General features: G+C 34.9%; 1 protein-coding gene across 2 annotated transcripts in view; it reads left to right on the forward strand.

Annotated features, from left to right (window-relative positions):
• Positions 1-16,020, forward strand: part of LOC121390029 (multifunctional procollagen lysine hydroxylase and glycosyltransferase LH3-like) — a 46,416-nt gene that overhangs the window by 14,043 nt on the left and 16,353 nt on the right. For both annotated transcript variants that reach the window (XR_005960144.1, XM_041521731.1), the window contains exons 8-17: positions 291-388; positions 1,654-1,755; positions 3,102-3,233; positions 5,030-5,151; positions 5,711-5,812; positions 7,001-7,126; positions 7,951-8,083; positions 9,000-9,113; positions 9,855-9,923; positions 12,345-12,449. Coding sequence is in view for 1 of the 2 variants with exons in the window: in XM_041521731.1 (XP_041377665.1) it covers positions 291-388; positions 1,654-1,755; positions 3,102-3,233; positions 5,030-5,151; positions 5,711-5,812; positions 7,001-7,126; positions 7,951-8,083; positions 9,000-9,113; positions 9,855-9,923; positions 12,345-12,449 (1,103 nt within the window). In the remaining variant the exon portion in view is untranslated. The remainder of the gene's footprint in view (positions 1-290; positions 389-1,653; positions 1,756-3,101; positions 3,234-5,029; positions 5,152-5,710; positions 5,813-7,000; positions 7,127-7,950; positions 8,084-8,999; positions 9,114-9,854; positions 9,924-12,344; positions 12,450-16,020) is intronic.

Below are 16,020 nucleotides of genomic sequence, written 5' to 3' on the forward strand. Positions count from 1 at the left end.
ATGTACTATCCTGTCTGTGGGATGGTACATATAAAAGATCCCATGCTGCTAATTAAATGGCGACAGCGAGTTTCTCTCTCAATATCTGTGTGATCCTTAACCATATGTTCGACGCCATATAATCGTAAATAAAATGTGTTCTGTGCGTCGTTAAATAAAACATTTCCTTCCTTCCTTTCTCTTTTTGTAGGTGATTTGGATGCTTACTATTTTTTTTTAAACAATATGTTATGTTTATACTTAGTTGTGTTTCAGAGCTATTGTAAAATTCCATCACTTTCTGTTTGTAGCTGATACAAACATCAAGTTCAAGGGATCCCACAGTTACCTGTACAACCTTCTGTCGGGCACCACCCCCATCGTCATCCATGGGAACGGACCAATAAAAGTAGCTAATCTTTATATATATATATATTTTATTTTTTTTGTATTGTGACATCATTTTGTGTGATTGCCAAGTTGTATTGATTCAAATTTAGTACCAACAAGTTTATATATTCAACGTTACACCAATTCTGTACTAACTCTGGGTGAGCAGAAAAATTCGCCAAATCATCCAATTAAAGCTTAAAAATTACCAGTTATTTGCTAATAAAATTACAATTATTATATGATATTTATTTTCCAAATTAAATAAAATTTGCCAATTGTTTCTAAAATTCGCAATTGGTGAAGTTGGCAAGTGACAGAGTTAGCTCGGTGTGAAATTATAATTTTTATTTCCCTAGTTATGAATGCTAACATAAATGAATACATAATTATGATACAGTCAAACCTGCTGCAATGGCCACCTGTATTAAACAACCACCTATGGTAAGAGGCCACATCTTTATTCTCCCAAGTCATTTAATAATAGTACAAACTGATCAGTATTAAACAGCAAACTGTCTTAAAAAGCCACTTTTCGATACTCCCTTTGGTGGCTGTTTAATACAGGTTTCACTCTACTTAATTGCATGACTGTATGATAATATAAATGATGTAAGTATACACTTCAATAAAGACTATTTTGTAATGTCGTAAAATAACGTAATGCTTTTCAATATCTCTGCTTTCCTTGTCATAGTGATATAAATTGACCAATATTATTGATCAGTTTTTCTCTTTGTATTTCTGTTTGTTTGTTTCAGTAAACAAGTACTAGACAGAACATCATCTGTTAAAGAACAAAATAACAAGAAATGGCTACAATTTACTTAATAAATAAAAATGAGACACTTGTCTTGAAAACATTTATTACCAACTTCCGCTCACTCCCTTGTAAAATTTGCAACAAAACAGCAAGAACTGGCTGCCTTTTACTGTATTTACTAAAAATGAGACATTTATTTTGAAAACATTACATCACTAATAAAAAAAATTCCTTCAATTAACTATATTTTAATAATTTTCACACAAAGTGGCTACAACATATAATAGTTTTCGGCTAATAAAAAAACTTCTTTAAATTAACTATATTTTAATAATTTTCATACAAAGTGACTACAACATATCGTTTTCAGTTAATAAAAATTCCTTAAATTAACTATATTTTAATGATTTTCAAGGTATTACTTCACAAAGCTGAAAATTGATTAAAATAAAGTTTAATCCAGTGCTAGAGTGTTACATAATAGTTGAGCAGCCCCTTTCATGTGTGTGTTGTGGTTGCAGGTTGAGTTCAACCGGATGGCCAACTACCTGGCTGATGGGTGGACACAGAGCTCTGGCTGTCTGTCGTGTCAGGAGGATACGATCAGCTTGGAAGGCCTGAAGGTATTTTATCTCTTTCATTCAACACAGGAGTGGTCGATTTGGGATCGATCCCCATCGGTGGTCCCATTGGGCTATTTCTCACTCCAGCCAGTGCACCATGACTGGTACATCAAAGGCCATGGTATGTGCTATCCTGTCTATGGGATGGTGTATGTAAAAGGTCCCTTGCTGCTAATTGAAAAATGTAGCCGATGAAGTGGCGATAGCGGGTTTCCTCCCTTAATATCTGTGTGGTCCTTCACCATATGTCCGACGCCATATAACCATAAATAAAAAATGTGTTGAGTGCGTCCTTGAATAAAACATTTCCTTTGATTCTACACACACATATTGGTAGTGAAATACCAAATAACATATTATCAGGTCAAAGTTCAAGTGCACCTTTATTAGCACAGCTAGTACTAACAGTCCTGCCAGCTTGGAAGTCTTGAAGGTATTTTGTCTCTTTGATTCAACACGTACATATAGGTAGTGGTATACCAAATAGCATATCATCAGGTCAAAGGAGCGAGATGTAGCCCAGGGGTAAAGCCATCCTTTGATGCGCGGTCAATTTGGGATCGATCCCTGTCAGTGAGCTCATTGGGCTATTTCTCGCTCCAGCCAGTACACCACGACTGGTACATCAAAGGCCGTGGTATGTGCTATCCTGTCTATAGGGATGGTGCATATAAAAGATCCCTTGCTGCTAATCAGAAAGATTAGCCCATGAAGTGGCGACAGCGGGTTTCCTTCCTCAGTATCTGTGCACTCCTTCACCATATGTCGGATTCCCATGTAACTGTAAATAAAAAATGTGTTGAGTGTGTCGTTAAATAAAACATTTCCTTCGTTCCTTCCTTTGATACAACACTTAGTTATAGTCCATAGGATATGTGCACAAAAATTAACGAATCGTGCACTTTTTGATAAAAGTGTGAGATTTTGCACAAACATACTAGACATCATAAAGAACTTATTAAAGGTTGGAAGCATTCTCAATATGCCCTGTGGTGGCCATGACGGAAATTTTTTCAAGATTACTTATAGGTAGTGATCTGCCAAATAGCATTTCATCAGGTCAAAGTTCAAGTTCACCTTTAGTGATGGCTTTGTTTGATGAACACAGTACAGTTTTAATTGTGGTTTAGTGGTAAATTTACATTTATATTCAAAATTAGGTTCAGTTTACATTGTTTTGTGAAATTGATCCCTGATTCTGGGTTTTTCTCTGTAGGAGTCCGACTACCCAACTGTGGTGATGGCTCTGTTTGTGGAACACAACATGGTTTTAATTGTGGTTTACTTGTAAATTAGGTATATATTGTTTTGTGAAATTGATCCCTGATTCTGTTTTTTCACTGCAGGAATCCGACTATCCGACTGTGGTGATGGCTCTGTTTGTCGAACACAACACTGTTTTCATCGAGGAATACTTCCAACGGATCTCTGAACTGAACTACCCTAAAGACAAAATTGATGTCTTCATTCATAACGGCGTAAGTCTTTTACATATCTTTTAATGTTGAATAGATGTCTTCATTCATAACGGCGTAAGTCTTTTACATGTCTTTTAATGTTAAATAGATGTCTTCATTCATAACGGCGTACGTCTTTTTCACTATCTTTTTAACAAAAACCACGTTGATGCAAGACTTTTTTTTTAAAAACCACCAATTAAAATTTTAAATTATATATGAATTGACATAATTGATGTTTTTTTATTCTTTTAATCGGTGGTGATAAAATTAGACGAAAAAGTCGTTTATATGTGGCTGTCCAGTATTTATGCTGATTGGTTTTCAAGTATTTTTTTTAAAGAGCAATAATTGGTAATTTTCCATAAAACGATCAAATTTATTATCAATTAGACATATCTATCGATCCCTGAAATTACTGCGACGTGCCGAAGTTGTCAAGCGAAAATACTTTAAAACCACTTTTTGAACTAAATTTCAAGGTATTTTCATTATAAAATAGACAAAAACCACCATTGAAAAAAAATCTTTTTTCATTCATATATTTCGGTTTCCGTATGTCTTTTTCGTATCTTTTAACGTGACGTCGGGCGATGCAAGGTATTTTTAGAAACCTTTTACCAACGTTAAAGATTTTCATTCACTATAATTAAATTTTCATTATAATCAGACAGAATTGATGTATTCATTCATAATGGTGTAAGTCCTTTTCATATCTTTTAATTTTGATGCAAGTATTTTAAAGAGCAGTAATTAAATTTCCATTATAATCAGGCAAAATTGATATCTTCATTTAGAACGGTGTCAGTCTTTTATAATGCTGAAGTATTTTTAAAAAGCAATATTTAAATTTTCATTATAATCATTGCAGTTTAATGGCATATCACAGATTCAGCTGTAGCAATGAGAGTTTTGTTAATTTCTTGATGAACAAATCAATGTGCTCAAGTGGTATCGTTAAATGAAACAAACTTTATTTTATACTGATACTTTGTATTATTGAGTATTATAGAAAGAACAGAAAACAAAATGTAAATAAAATATGGTAAAATATCGCCCTGTTGTGATCCGTTTTCATTGTGCATTTATCTCATTTGTGAATGTTATTGATGTCGGATACCCCGTTTGTCCCTGAGAATGGGGTGAAGTTTACTGTATTTATATAGAGAAATGCATTTAAACTGTAATTTCTTCAGATCTACTAGACCATTTCCATCAACATTTGGTGAAAAGTTTCCTTGGCCCATGGAGAAACAAATTTCAGGTGTTAATTTTCAGGTGTTTGATAGCATTACAGAAGGAGGGTGGGGCACAGTCCAGTGGTAAAGCGATCGCTTGATGCACGGTCGGTTTAGGATCGATCCCCGTCAGTGGGCTTATGGGGCTATTTCTCGTTCTTTCCAGTGCTCCACATCTGGTATATCAAAGAGTGTGGTATGTGCTATCCTGTCTGTGGGATGGTGCATATAAAAGATCCCTTGTTACTGATGGAAGAATGTAATGGGTTTCTTCTCTCAGACTGTATGTTAAAATTACCAAATGTTTGACATCCATTAGCCAATGATTAATCAATCAGTTTTCTCTAGTGGTGTCTTTAAAGAAAAAAAACTAAACCTTCTTTCATTACAGAAGATGGAGCACTTGTAAAGACTAAAGAAAATGAAATATGTGTACTTCAAGCTACAAAAGTTGTAGTGTTGATGGTAATATGAATTAATGTTTGGTCGTAGATTTATGTTTACTTGCAAAACTAGGTTTATGATGTTTTATGAAATTGGTACCTAGTGTGTGTATATATAATCCATTGTTTGTTATAGATGGTGCGGCATACAAAAGATGTATCAAGATTCGTAGAGAAAAACAAGGATCTGTATAATTCCTTGAATTCCATCGGGCCGTATGACGACATTGTTGAATCAATGGCACGAAACTGGGCTGTGTAAGTTTTAAATGCATTGCTTGTTGATATTGGACATATTACGACATTAACGAGACAATAGCACAATTGGACATATGACAACATTGCAAAGGCAATGGCACAGAACTGGGCTGTGTAAGTGTTAAATACATTGCTTGTTGATATTGGGGCGGGTGGGGGTGGAGGGGTGCGCGTGACGTAGCCCAGTGGTAAAGCTTGATGCACGGTCAGAGAGCCCATTGGGCTATTTTTCATTCCAGCCAGTGCACCATGACTGGTATATCAAAAGCCATGATATGTGCTGTCCTGTCTGTGGGAAAGTGCATATAAAAGATCCCTTTCTGCATTAGGAAAAATGTAGCGGGTTTCCTCTGATGACTATGAGTGAGAATTACCAAATGTTTGACATCCAGTTAATAGCCGATGATTAATTAATCAATGTGCTCCAGTGGTGTCGTTAAACCAAAAACTAATAGAGTCTGAGACAGATTGTATGTGTGTGATATCATTGGATATTTGAGTCTGTAGACTGTAAAGTGTTATAAGTATGGGTCCTGACATATTTGTTGTGTGTTTCCAGGGAGGAGTGTATAAAGAAGAGCTGTAACTATCTGTTTGTTGTCGACTCGGACGCTCAGCTTGTGAACCAAGACACGCTGCAGGTTCTTATTCAGCAAAACAGGTGAGATAAACCAAGGCACAATATTTAAAAACAGGTGAGAGAAACCAAGGCACAATATTTAAAAACAGGTGAGAGAAACCAAGGCACAATATTTAAAAACAGGTGAGAGAAACCAAGGCACAATATTTCAAAACAGGTGAGATGAACCAAGGCACAATATTTCAAAACAGGTGAGACGAACCAAGGCACAATATTTTAAAATGGGTGAGACGAACCAAGGCACAATATTTCAAAATGGGTGAGACAAACCAAGGCACAATACTTCAAAACGGATGAGATAAACCAAGGCACAATATTTCAAAATGGATGAGACAAACCAAGGCACAATACTTCAAAACGGATGAGATAAACCAAGGCACAATACTTCAAAACGGATGAGACAAACCAAGGCACAATACTTCAAAACGGATGAGACAAACCAAGGCACAATACTTCAAAACGGATGAGATAAACCAAGGTACAATATTTCAAAACAGGTGAGACAAACCAAGACACAATACTTCAAAACAGGTGAGACAAACCAAGGCACAATATTTCACATGAACTGTTGTTTTGTTTGTGTGTCGGTTACACAACTTACCTGCACACAAACCACAAATTGGTTACTTTCTTGGGCGGGACTTAGCCCAGTAGTAAAGTGCTCACGTAATGCGCGATCTATCTAGGATCGATCCCTGTCAGTGGGCCTACTGGGCTATTTCTTGTTCCAACTTGTGCACCACGACTGGTATATCAAAGGATGTGGTATGTGCTATACTGTCTGTGGGATGGTTCATATAAAAGATCCTTTGCTACTAATGGAAAAATGTAGCGGGTTTCCTCTCTTAAGACTATATGTCAGAATTACCAAATGTTTGACATCCAGTAGCTGATGATTAATAACTCTTGTAATCACTGATGACATAAGGCCCTTAGCCAGCCTGGAACTAAGGCTGGGTAATTTCTTTTAAACATTTCAATATGTTTTTGTGCTGGAACTTGTTTCAATATATATCTGACAGATATTTAAATTAACAGTCTTGTCCAGCTTAATAACAAGTCACTCCTAAAATTAAAAAAAAATTGTCACTTTTTTGTTTTATTTCAAAAGTGGTCGATATGGGTAAATTGTACATAGTTTTTAATGTATACAAAAAATATATTTTAAAATATGTTACTAATCAAAATTAAATATTCTTATTTTTTTAGAACTGTGATTGCACCATTGTTGGTTCGTCCTGCCAAATTGTGGTCAAACTTCTGGGGTGCCATAGGTGACAATGGATTCTATGCACGGTCAATGGATTACCATGAAATAGTGGAATTAACCAAAAGGTAAGTAGTATCGGGCATCGTAAATAAGTAAAAAATAGTTGTTTGAGATTACCAGAAGATTACCATATGTCATACTTTGTTCCTGACAAAATCTTATTAAACTAAAAATACACTGCCTCATTTTTATCAAATGTGTGCTATTTGAATTTCTTACACACCTGCTTGTGAGAACATCAATCATTATTTTTGATAACACATACTTATTTACATATATGTATGTGTGTTAACAATTAAGCTGCTCCTAGGTAATGACCAGGTCACCAATGCCATACATCCAATGAAAAAAACAGCACTATCGAAATCGATTGCTCTATGACATATAGTTAACCTGACAATCATTTGTCTGTGTCGCATAAGTGCAAGGGCTGTAAATAACTTTTATAGTTGACAAAGATGTTAAAATTTACTTAAAACCTGGTTTTTCAGGATATGTAAGAAATAGAATAATACATTTGTAACCATTAGATACCATTTATCCATTTATCTTACAACTTTTTTTTTAAAAATGTATCAAACTCACTTTTGCTCATTAGATACATTTTAAAACAACTCGTAAGATAAATGGTATCTAACGGCCACTTATGTATTATTCTCTATATAATATGGATATACAAGTACCAGTACAATGAGAACAGTGGAGCAAAATATTTGTGTCTGTGCAGGGATTTTGTAGTCATAGTAATAAGAATTGTAAACTTGATAAATGTGTCGTAACCTATAAGTTACAAGATCCGTAATTTGTGGTAACCTGTCCATTGGTACTTGTGAACTTTCCTCGAATATAAAGATGAAAAAGACTTCTGATAATTGTTTGTATTTTTCAGAGGATTGTGGAATGTTCCTTTTGTAAGCATCTCCTACCTGATCCAAGGTCATCGTTTGAAAGAGATGAGGGACGCATTTACAGAGTACGACATGGATCCAGACATGTCTTTCTGCAGACTTCTCAGAGAACAGGTGGGTAATAAACCAAGGGATGGACTTACACAGTACAACATGGATAAGACATGTCTTTCTGTAGACTTCTCAGAGAACAGGTGGGTAATAAACCAAGGGATGGACTTACACAGTACAACATGGATAAGACATGTCTTTCTGTAGACTTCTCAGAGAACAGGTGGGTAATAAACCAAGGGACGGATTTACACAGTACAATATGGATCAGACATGTCTATCTGTAGACATCTCAGAGAACAGGTGGGTAATAAACCAAGGGACGGATTTACACAGTACAATGTGGATCAGACATGTCTATCTGTAAACATCTCAGAGAACAGGTGGGTAATAAACCAGGGACGGATTGTACTGGATCTGTCTATCTGTAGACTTCCAGAGAACAGGTGGGTAATAAACCAAGGGACGGATTTACACAGTACAGTATGGATCAGACTTGTCTTTCTGTAGACTTCTCAGAGAACAGGTGAGTAATAAACCAAGGGACGGATTTACAAAGTACAGTATGGATCCAGACATGTCTTTCTGTAGACTTCTTAAAGAACAGGTGGCTGTTGTTTATTATAAACCCATCTTTGTCGGGTCATATTATGATATGACATTGTTTATATTTTTGACAAACGAAGTATATTTCGATCACTCCACAAGCAGTGACAAATTTTATGACATGAAACATTAACACACAAACAATTTTTAATTCCAGGGAACATTTATGTTTGACGAACCAAGTGCATTTTGAACACAACACAATCAGTGATAAATTTTATGATATGAAACATTAAAACACATACTATTTTTATTTCCAGGTAATGTTTGTGACTGATCCAAGTGCATTTTGGACACCAGATGAACATCAACAATTATGTCATGAAACATTAAAAAAATTAAACATTGAAACACAAACAATTTTTATTTTCAGGGAACGTTTATGTTTGTAACAAACCAAGTACATTTTGGACACCAGACGAATAGCGACGGTTATGATACAACACATCTTCATGAAGAACTTTACCAGATCTTTGAAAATGAGCTGGTCAGTACTAGGCTTTAATTTTAAATTTTTTTTTTTTTTTTTTTTTTTTTTTATTTTTTATTATTTAGTACTGTCAAATACAAAATAGAGTGGTTTCAAAGAATTATTAATACCCTCTCTTTCATTTCACAAAGACATATATTATTTTTTTAATTAACTGGATGACAGATACATTATATCTAAAACATTTGTTGTTTTTTCTTGTTTTACCATCTGTACTGTTAATTAACGGATGTGTGCTTCACAGTTATTAACTTTTGACATGTCACCTCCTTCAGAAAAAATGCATATGGAATGTATTAAATTAACTGTTCTCAACAAGTTTTCTTTTTCCATTTAATTATTTAGTTCCTACTTCATACGGTGTATTGTCATAGTAAGTGAATCCACATATGTCAAGCGTAGGCAGCCCAGAGACAATTAGATGCACTCCACAGTCATACTTTCTTAATTGATACACAGCTGAGATTTCGGGACTGAATGGGTAATAGCATTGCTGAAGGTGTGAAGATTGGTTATTTGCTGCACCTTATTGCTGTTGTTAAAATATCCCTTTTTATATAATGATAAACATTTATGGTGGTTGCTTAATACAGATATTTTAGTGATTTGGGATCCGATTTAGGTGACTGCTTATAACAGGTGGTCACCAGGACAGGTTTCACTGTTTATTAATAATAAATATTAAATTTAAAAAATAACTGTGTGTCAATAATACCATGATTTTTTTTGTTTGTTCAGGATTGGAGTAATCGCTACGTCCACGAGAATTATTCACGACAGTTAGAGGCAGGATACGTCAATGAACAAGTAAGACTCAGTCTTATAAAGATTTGTGAACCATCGAATAAGACTGAACAGAGCTTGGGACTGGACTAGATTTTTGTTCAACCAATTTTTCGATTTGTAGAGTCTTTTCTTGAAAATTATTAAAAAGTGGTCAATTTAAGTAATATTTTAATAGCCAAAGTCTAAATGTTGTGACCACTTTGTATAAAACTTTGCAATTAGCTAATCTGATAAATGATAGGGTGTGACATGATAACTAAATACACCGGCCTCAGTGGCGTCGTGGTTAGGCCATCGGTCAACAGGCTGGTAGGTACTGGGTTCGGATCCCAGGTGAGGCATGGGATTTTTAATTCAGATACCGACTGCAAACCCTGAGTGAGTGCTCCGCAAGGCTCAATGGGTAGGTGTAAACCACTTGCACCGACCAGTGATCCATAACTGGTTCAACAAAGGCCATGGTTTGTGCTATCCTGCCTGTGGGAAGCGCAAATAAAAGATCCCTTGCTGCTAATCGGAAGAGTAGCCCATGAAGTGGCGACAGCGGGTTTCCTCTCAAAATCTGTGTGGTCCTTAACCATATGTCTGATGCCATATAACCGTAAATAAAATGTGTTGAGTGCGTCGTTAAATAAAACATTTCTTTCTGATAACTAAATACATGCCCCAACTTGTTTTGGTTTGCTGTTTTCCCCATCTCCACATTGGTTTGTAAAGGGATAACTAAATACATGTTGCTTTGGTTTGTTCCCCATCTCCACATTGTGTTTGTAAAAGGATAATTAAATACATGTCCCAACTTGTTTTGGTTTGCTGTTTTCCCCCATCTCCACATTGTGTTTGTAAAAGGATAATTAAATACATGTCCCAACTTTTTTTGGTTTGCAGTTTTTCCCCATCGCCACATTGTGTTTGTAAAAGGATAATTAAATACATGTCCCAACTTGTTTTGGTTTGCTATTTTCCCCATCTCCACATTGTGTTTGTAAAAGGATAATTAAATACATGTCCCAACTTGTTTTGGTTTGCTGTTTTCCCCATCTCCACATTGTGTTTGTAACAGGATAACTAAATACATTCCCTACATGTTTTGGTTTACTGTTTTCCCCATCTCCACATTGTGTTTGTAAAAGGATAACTAAATACATGCCCCAACTTGTTTTGGTTTGCTGTTTTCCCCATCTCCACATTGTGTTTGTAAAAGGATAACTAAATACATGCCCCAACTTGTTTTGGTTTACTGTTTTCCCCATCTCCACATTGTGTTTGTAAAAGGATAACTAAATACATGCCCCAACTTGTTTTGGTTTGCTGTTTTCCCCATCTCCACATTGTGTTTGTAAAAGGATAACTAAATACATGCCCCAACTTGTTTTGGTTTACTGTTTTCCCCATCTCCACATTGTGTTTGTAAAAGGATAACTAAATACATGCCCCAACTTGTTTTGGTTTGCTGTTTTCCCCATCTCCACATTGTGTTTGTAAAAGGATAACTAAATACATGCCCCAACATGTTTTGGTTTGCTGTTTTCCCCATCTCCACATTGTGTTTGTAAAAGGATAACTAAATACATGCCCCAACCTGTTTTGGTTTACTGTTTTCCCCATCTCCACATTGTGTTTGTAAAAGGATAACTAAATACATGCCCCAACATGTTTTGGTTTACTGTTTTCCCCATCTCCACATTGTGTTTGTAAAAGGATAACTAAATACATGCCCCAACCTGTTTTAGTTTGTTGTTTTCCCCATCTCCACATTGTGTTTGTAAAAGGATAACTAAATGCCCCAACATGTTTTAGTTTGTTGTTTTCCCCATCTCCACATGTGTTTGTAAAAGGATAACTAAATACATGCCCCAACATGTTTTAGTTTGTTGTTTTCCCCATCTCCACATTGTGTTTGTAAAAGGATAACTAAATACATGCCCCAACCTGTTTTAGTTTGTTGTTTTCCCCATCTCCACATTGTGTTTGTAAAAGGATAACTAAATACATGCCCCAACCTGTTTTAGTTTGTTGTTTTCCCCATCTCCACATTGTGTTTGTAAAAGGATAACTAAATACATGCCCCAACCTGTTTTAGTTTGTTGTTTTCCCCATCTCCACATTGTGTTTGTAAAAGGATAACTAAATACATGCCCCAACCTGTTTTAGTTTGTTGTTTTCCCCATCTCCACATTGTGTTTGTAAAAGGATAACTAAATACATGCCCCAACTTGTTTTAGTTTGTTGTTTTCCCCATCTCCACATTGTGTTTGTAAAAGGATAACTAAATACATGCTCCAACCTGTTTTAGTTTGTTGTTTTCCCCATCTCCAGATTGTGTTTGTAAAAGGATAACTAAATACATGCCCCAACCTGTTTTAGTTTGTTGTTTTCCCCATCTCCATATTGTGTCATGAAGTATACTAGAACACATTTTATTTTATTTTTTGATTTCAGCCGTGTCCCGATGTGTTTTGGTTTGCTATGTTCACACCTCAGTACTGTAATCAACTAGTGGAGGAAATGGAAAACTACGGCCAGTGGTCTGGTGGAAAAAACAAGGTGAGTATTTATAACTTTTACCTGGCTCAGGTAATTCGCTCGTTAGGTTAGAAGAAACGTTTAATGATGCATCTATTAAATACAAATGTAAGACATGAAACTTTAATTAATTTTTAATTTGGTTAATTTAAGAAAATTTTATAAGCCAAATATTAAAATTAGTTATAAAAAAAACACGAAAAAAAAGTAAATGGTGAATTTATCAATGGACAGAGTCGGCCCCATGAGGGTGATCTCAAAAATTTAATTATTTACAAACAAATCCACAGCAGCAGAAATAATAACCTTTCTAATGATATGTGCACTATAGTAATAAGGCGTAGCCCAATGGTAAAGCATTCGCTTGATGCGCGGTCGGTTTAGGATCGATCCCCGTCGGTGGTCCCATTGGGCTATTTCTTGTTCCAGCCAGTGCTCCACAGCTGGTGTAACAAAGGCTGTGGTATGTGCTATCCTGTCTGTGGGATGGTGCATATAAATGATCCCTTGCTGTTAATCGGAAAGAGTAGCCAATGAAGTGGTGACAGCAGGTTTCCTATCTCAATATCTGTGTGGTCCATAACCATATGTCCGACGCCATATAACCGTAAATAAAATGTGTTGAGTGCGTCGTTAAATAAAACATTTCCTTTCCTTTCCTTTATAGTAATAAATTTGACAAAATATCCACCACAATATTAACCTTTTAGACTACTGGATTAATGTTTGACAAAATATCCACCACAGTATTAACCTTTTAGACTACTGGATTATTGTTTGACAAAATATCCACCACAGTATTAACCTTTTAGACTACTGGATTAATGTTTGACAAAATATCCACCACAGTATTAACCTTTTAGACTACTGGATTAATGTTTGACAAAATATCCACCACAGTATTAAGCTTTTAGACTACTGGATTAATGTTTGACAAAATATCCACCACAGTATTAAGCTTTTAGACTACTGGATTAATGTTTTACAAAAATATCCACCACAGTATTAAGCTTTTAGACTACTGGATTAATGTTTTACAAAAATATCCACCACAGTATTAACCTTTTAGACTACTGGATTATTGTTTGACAAAATATCCACCACAGTATTAACCTTTTAGACTACTGGATTATTGTTTGACAAAATATCCACCACAGTATTAACCTTTTAGACTACTGGATTATTGTTTGACAAAATATCCACCACAGTATTAACCTTTTAGACTACTGGATTAATGTTTGACAAAATATCCACCACAGTATTAACCTTTTAGACTACTGGATTATTGTTTGACAAAATATCCACCACAGTATTAACCTTTTAGACTACTGGATTAATGTTTGACAAAATATCCACCACAGTATTAACCTTTTAGACTACTGGATTAATGTTTGACAAAATATCCACCACAGTATTAACCTTTTAGACTACTGGATTAATGTTTGACAAAATATCCACCACAGTATTAACCTTTTAGACTACTGGATTAATGTTTGACAAAATATCCACCACAGTATTAACCTTTTAGACTACTGGATTAATGTTTGACAAAATATCCACCACAGTATTAACCCTTTAGACTACTGGATTAATGTTTTACAAAAATCATACAAATGTATAACATTTGTTTAGATATTTAAAAAAAAAAAAAATTTAATGAATAAATAAGATAATGTTCATATGTGAAAGATAACCGAATATGAAATAGTGAATGCACTGCATGCAATATATGAAACATTTAAAATAATGTTCATATGTGTAAGATTATTAAATATGAAAACGTTAATATACTGCATGCAATATATGAATAAATGAAATAATCTTTATATGTGATATATAACTAAATATGAAAAAGTTAAGATACTGCATACAATATAAAAACACATAAAATAATGTTCATATGTGAAAGATGATTAAATATGACATGGTTAATATACTGCATGCATTATATGAATACCGTATATCTTCGCCTATAAGTCGAATTTTTTTCACCCCAAAATTATTTTATAACTCGGGGGGTCGACTTATAAGAGGGTAAAAAAAATTCACCCAAAAATATTACCGTTTTGGGGATTATTTTACAAGTTTTATTGTTGAAGTTTGCCCTGTATTTATACTCAAATATGTTAATTTGACATTTATTTTGTATAACCTTTTTTTTGGCATTAGAACGGTTTCGGTTATGCAAAAAGGTGTGCGATCTCTCACATGCCAAGAGAACAGTCCACTTAGTTAAAATAACAGTCATCACTAATAGCAAAAATGTAAACAGTACTAACTACCTGTTGCCTGAGTTTATTTTGAAATCTGGTCACTGGCATTAATGGTTGTTCAAACAATGTTTTGTCGGTGATTAACTTCATGAATATTACTGAGCTTTCCCTTAAAACAGATTAGACTGATCTCTACAGTTCACTAGAGCAATAGGGACATACATCATTTGGTACAAAACCAGTGTACTTTCCAGAGTTGTCCTCCTTACATGTATTAATATGGCGGCAAAACATGTGATTAACTGATACTTTCAGTTTTATCGTAGTGATCTGTTGTCAGTGTTTATAAATAAAGTTGTTGTCTGTGCACAAAACCATGCTGTACAGTGCTATACGGTGACAGTCAAACAGCTTTCACTATCAACTAAGGGAATGTTTCGTTTTGATGCTATGTAGTTTGATTGCGATGTACAAAACGTGAAAACTGAAGTTTGTAAAATAATTTTCTTTTGTTCAAATATTGTATATTATTGTTCTTATGTGCTGAAAATAAGAAATACTTCAATATTTATAAGTTGTTTTTCATGGGTCGACTTATAAACGGGACAATAAAAAAATACGTTTTCAGGGCTTGAAATTAGGGACTCGACTTATAGCCGAGATCGACTTACAGGCGAAGATATACGGTACATGAAATAATCTTCATATGTGAAATATAACTAAATATGAAATAGTAAATGTACTGCATGCATTATACAAGTACAATGTGTTGACTATGGTCTTGATCTTTCCACTCTCTAAATCTGTCTTACAATGTCTTGCTTACTGGGAACGGGATCTAGATCATTCAGTAGAGCACTCCCCTAAAGTGCTTGTATCAAAGGATCAAATCCATTTTCTAATTGTTTTTCCCATCTTAACCAGTGCACCATGATTGGTATATCAGAGGCAGTGGTATGTGCTGTTCTGTCTGTGGGAAATGCATACAAAAGATCCCTTTCTGCTAATGGAAAAAATTTAGCAAGTTTCTTTTGAAGAAGTCCTATATGTCAGAATTATCAAATGGTTGACATCCAATAGCTGATGATTAATTAATCAATGTGCTCTAGTGGTGTGGTTACACAAAATAAACTAACTTTTGTCTCACTCGCTTTATTCATTCTGCTTGAGTACCTCAGCTTCACAGACCATCTACCAGACAGAAGAAAAAGTTGGTGAAAACATCACAATCACTTCGATGGCTGGATCGGCTTTGATGCTCCCAATTTCAAAGAATTTTATTACCCCCCGCCCCCTCCAAAAACAAATCCATTAATTGTCAAACAAAAATTACTTTTTCCATTCATCAGGATGAGGATTTTAAAAATAACTACATGTCT

The sequence above is a fragment of the Gigantopelta aegis genome, chromosome 15 (assembly GCF_016097555.1).
Source record: "Gigantopelta aegis isolate Gae_Host chromosome 15, Gae_host_genome, whole genome shotgun sequence".
NCBI lineage: Eukaryota > Metazoa > Mollusca > Gastropoda > Neomphalida > Peltospiridae > Gigantopelta > Gigantopelta aegis.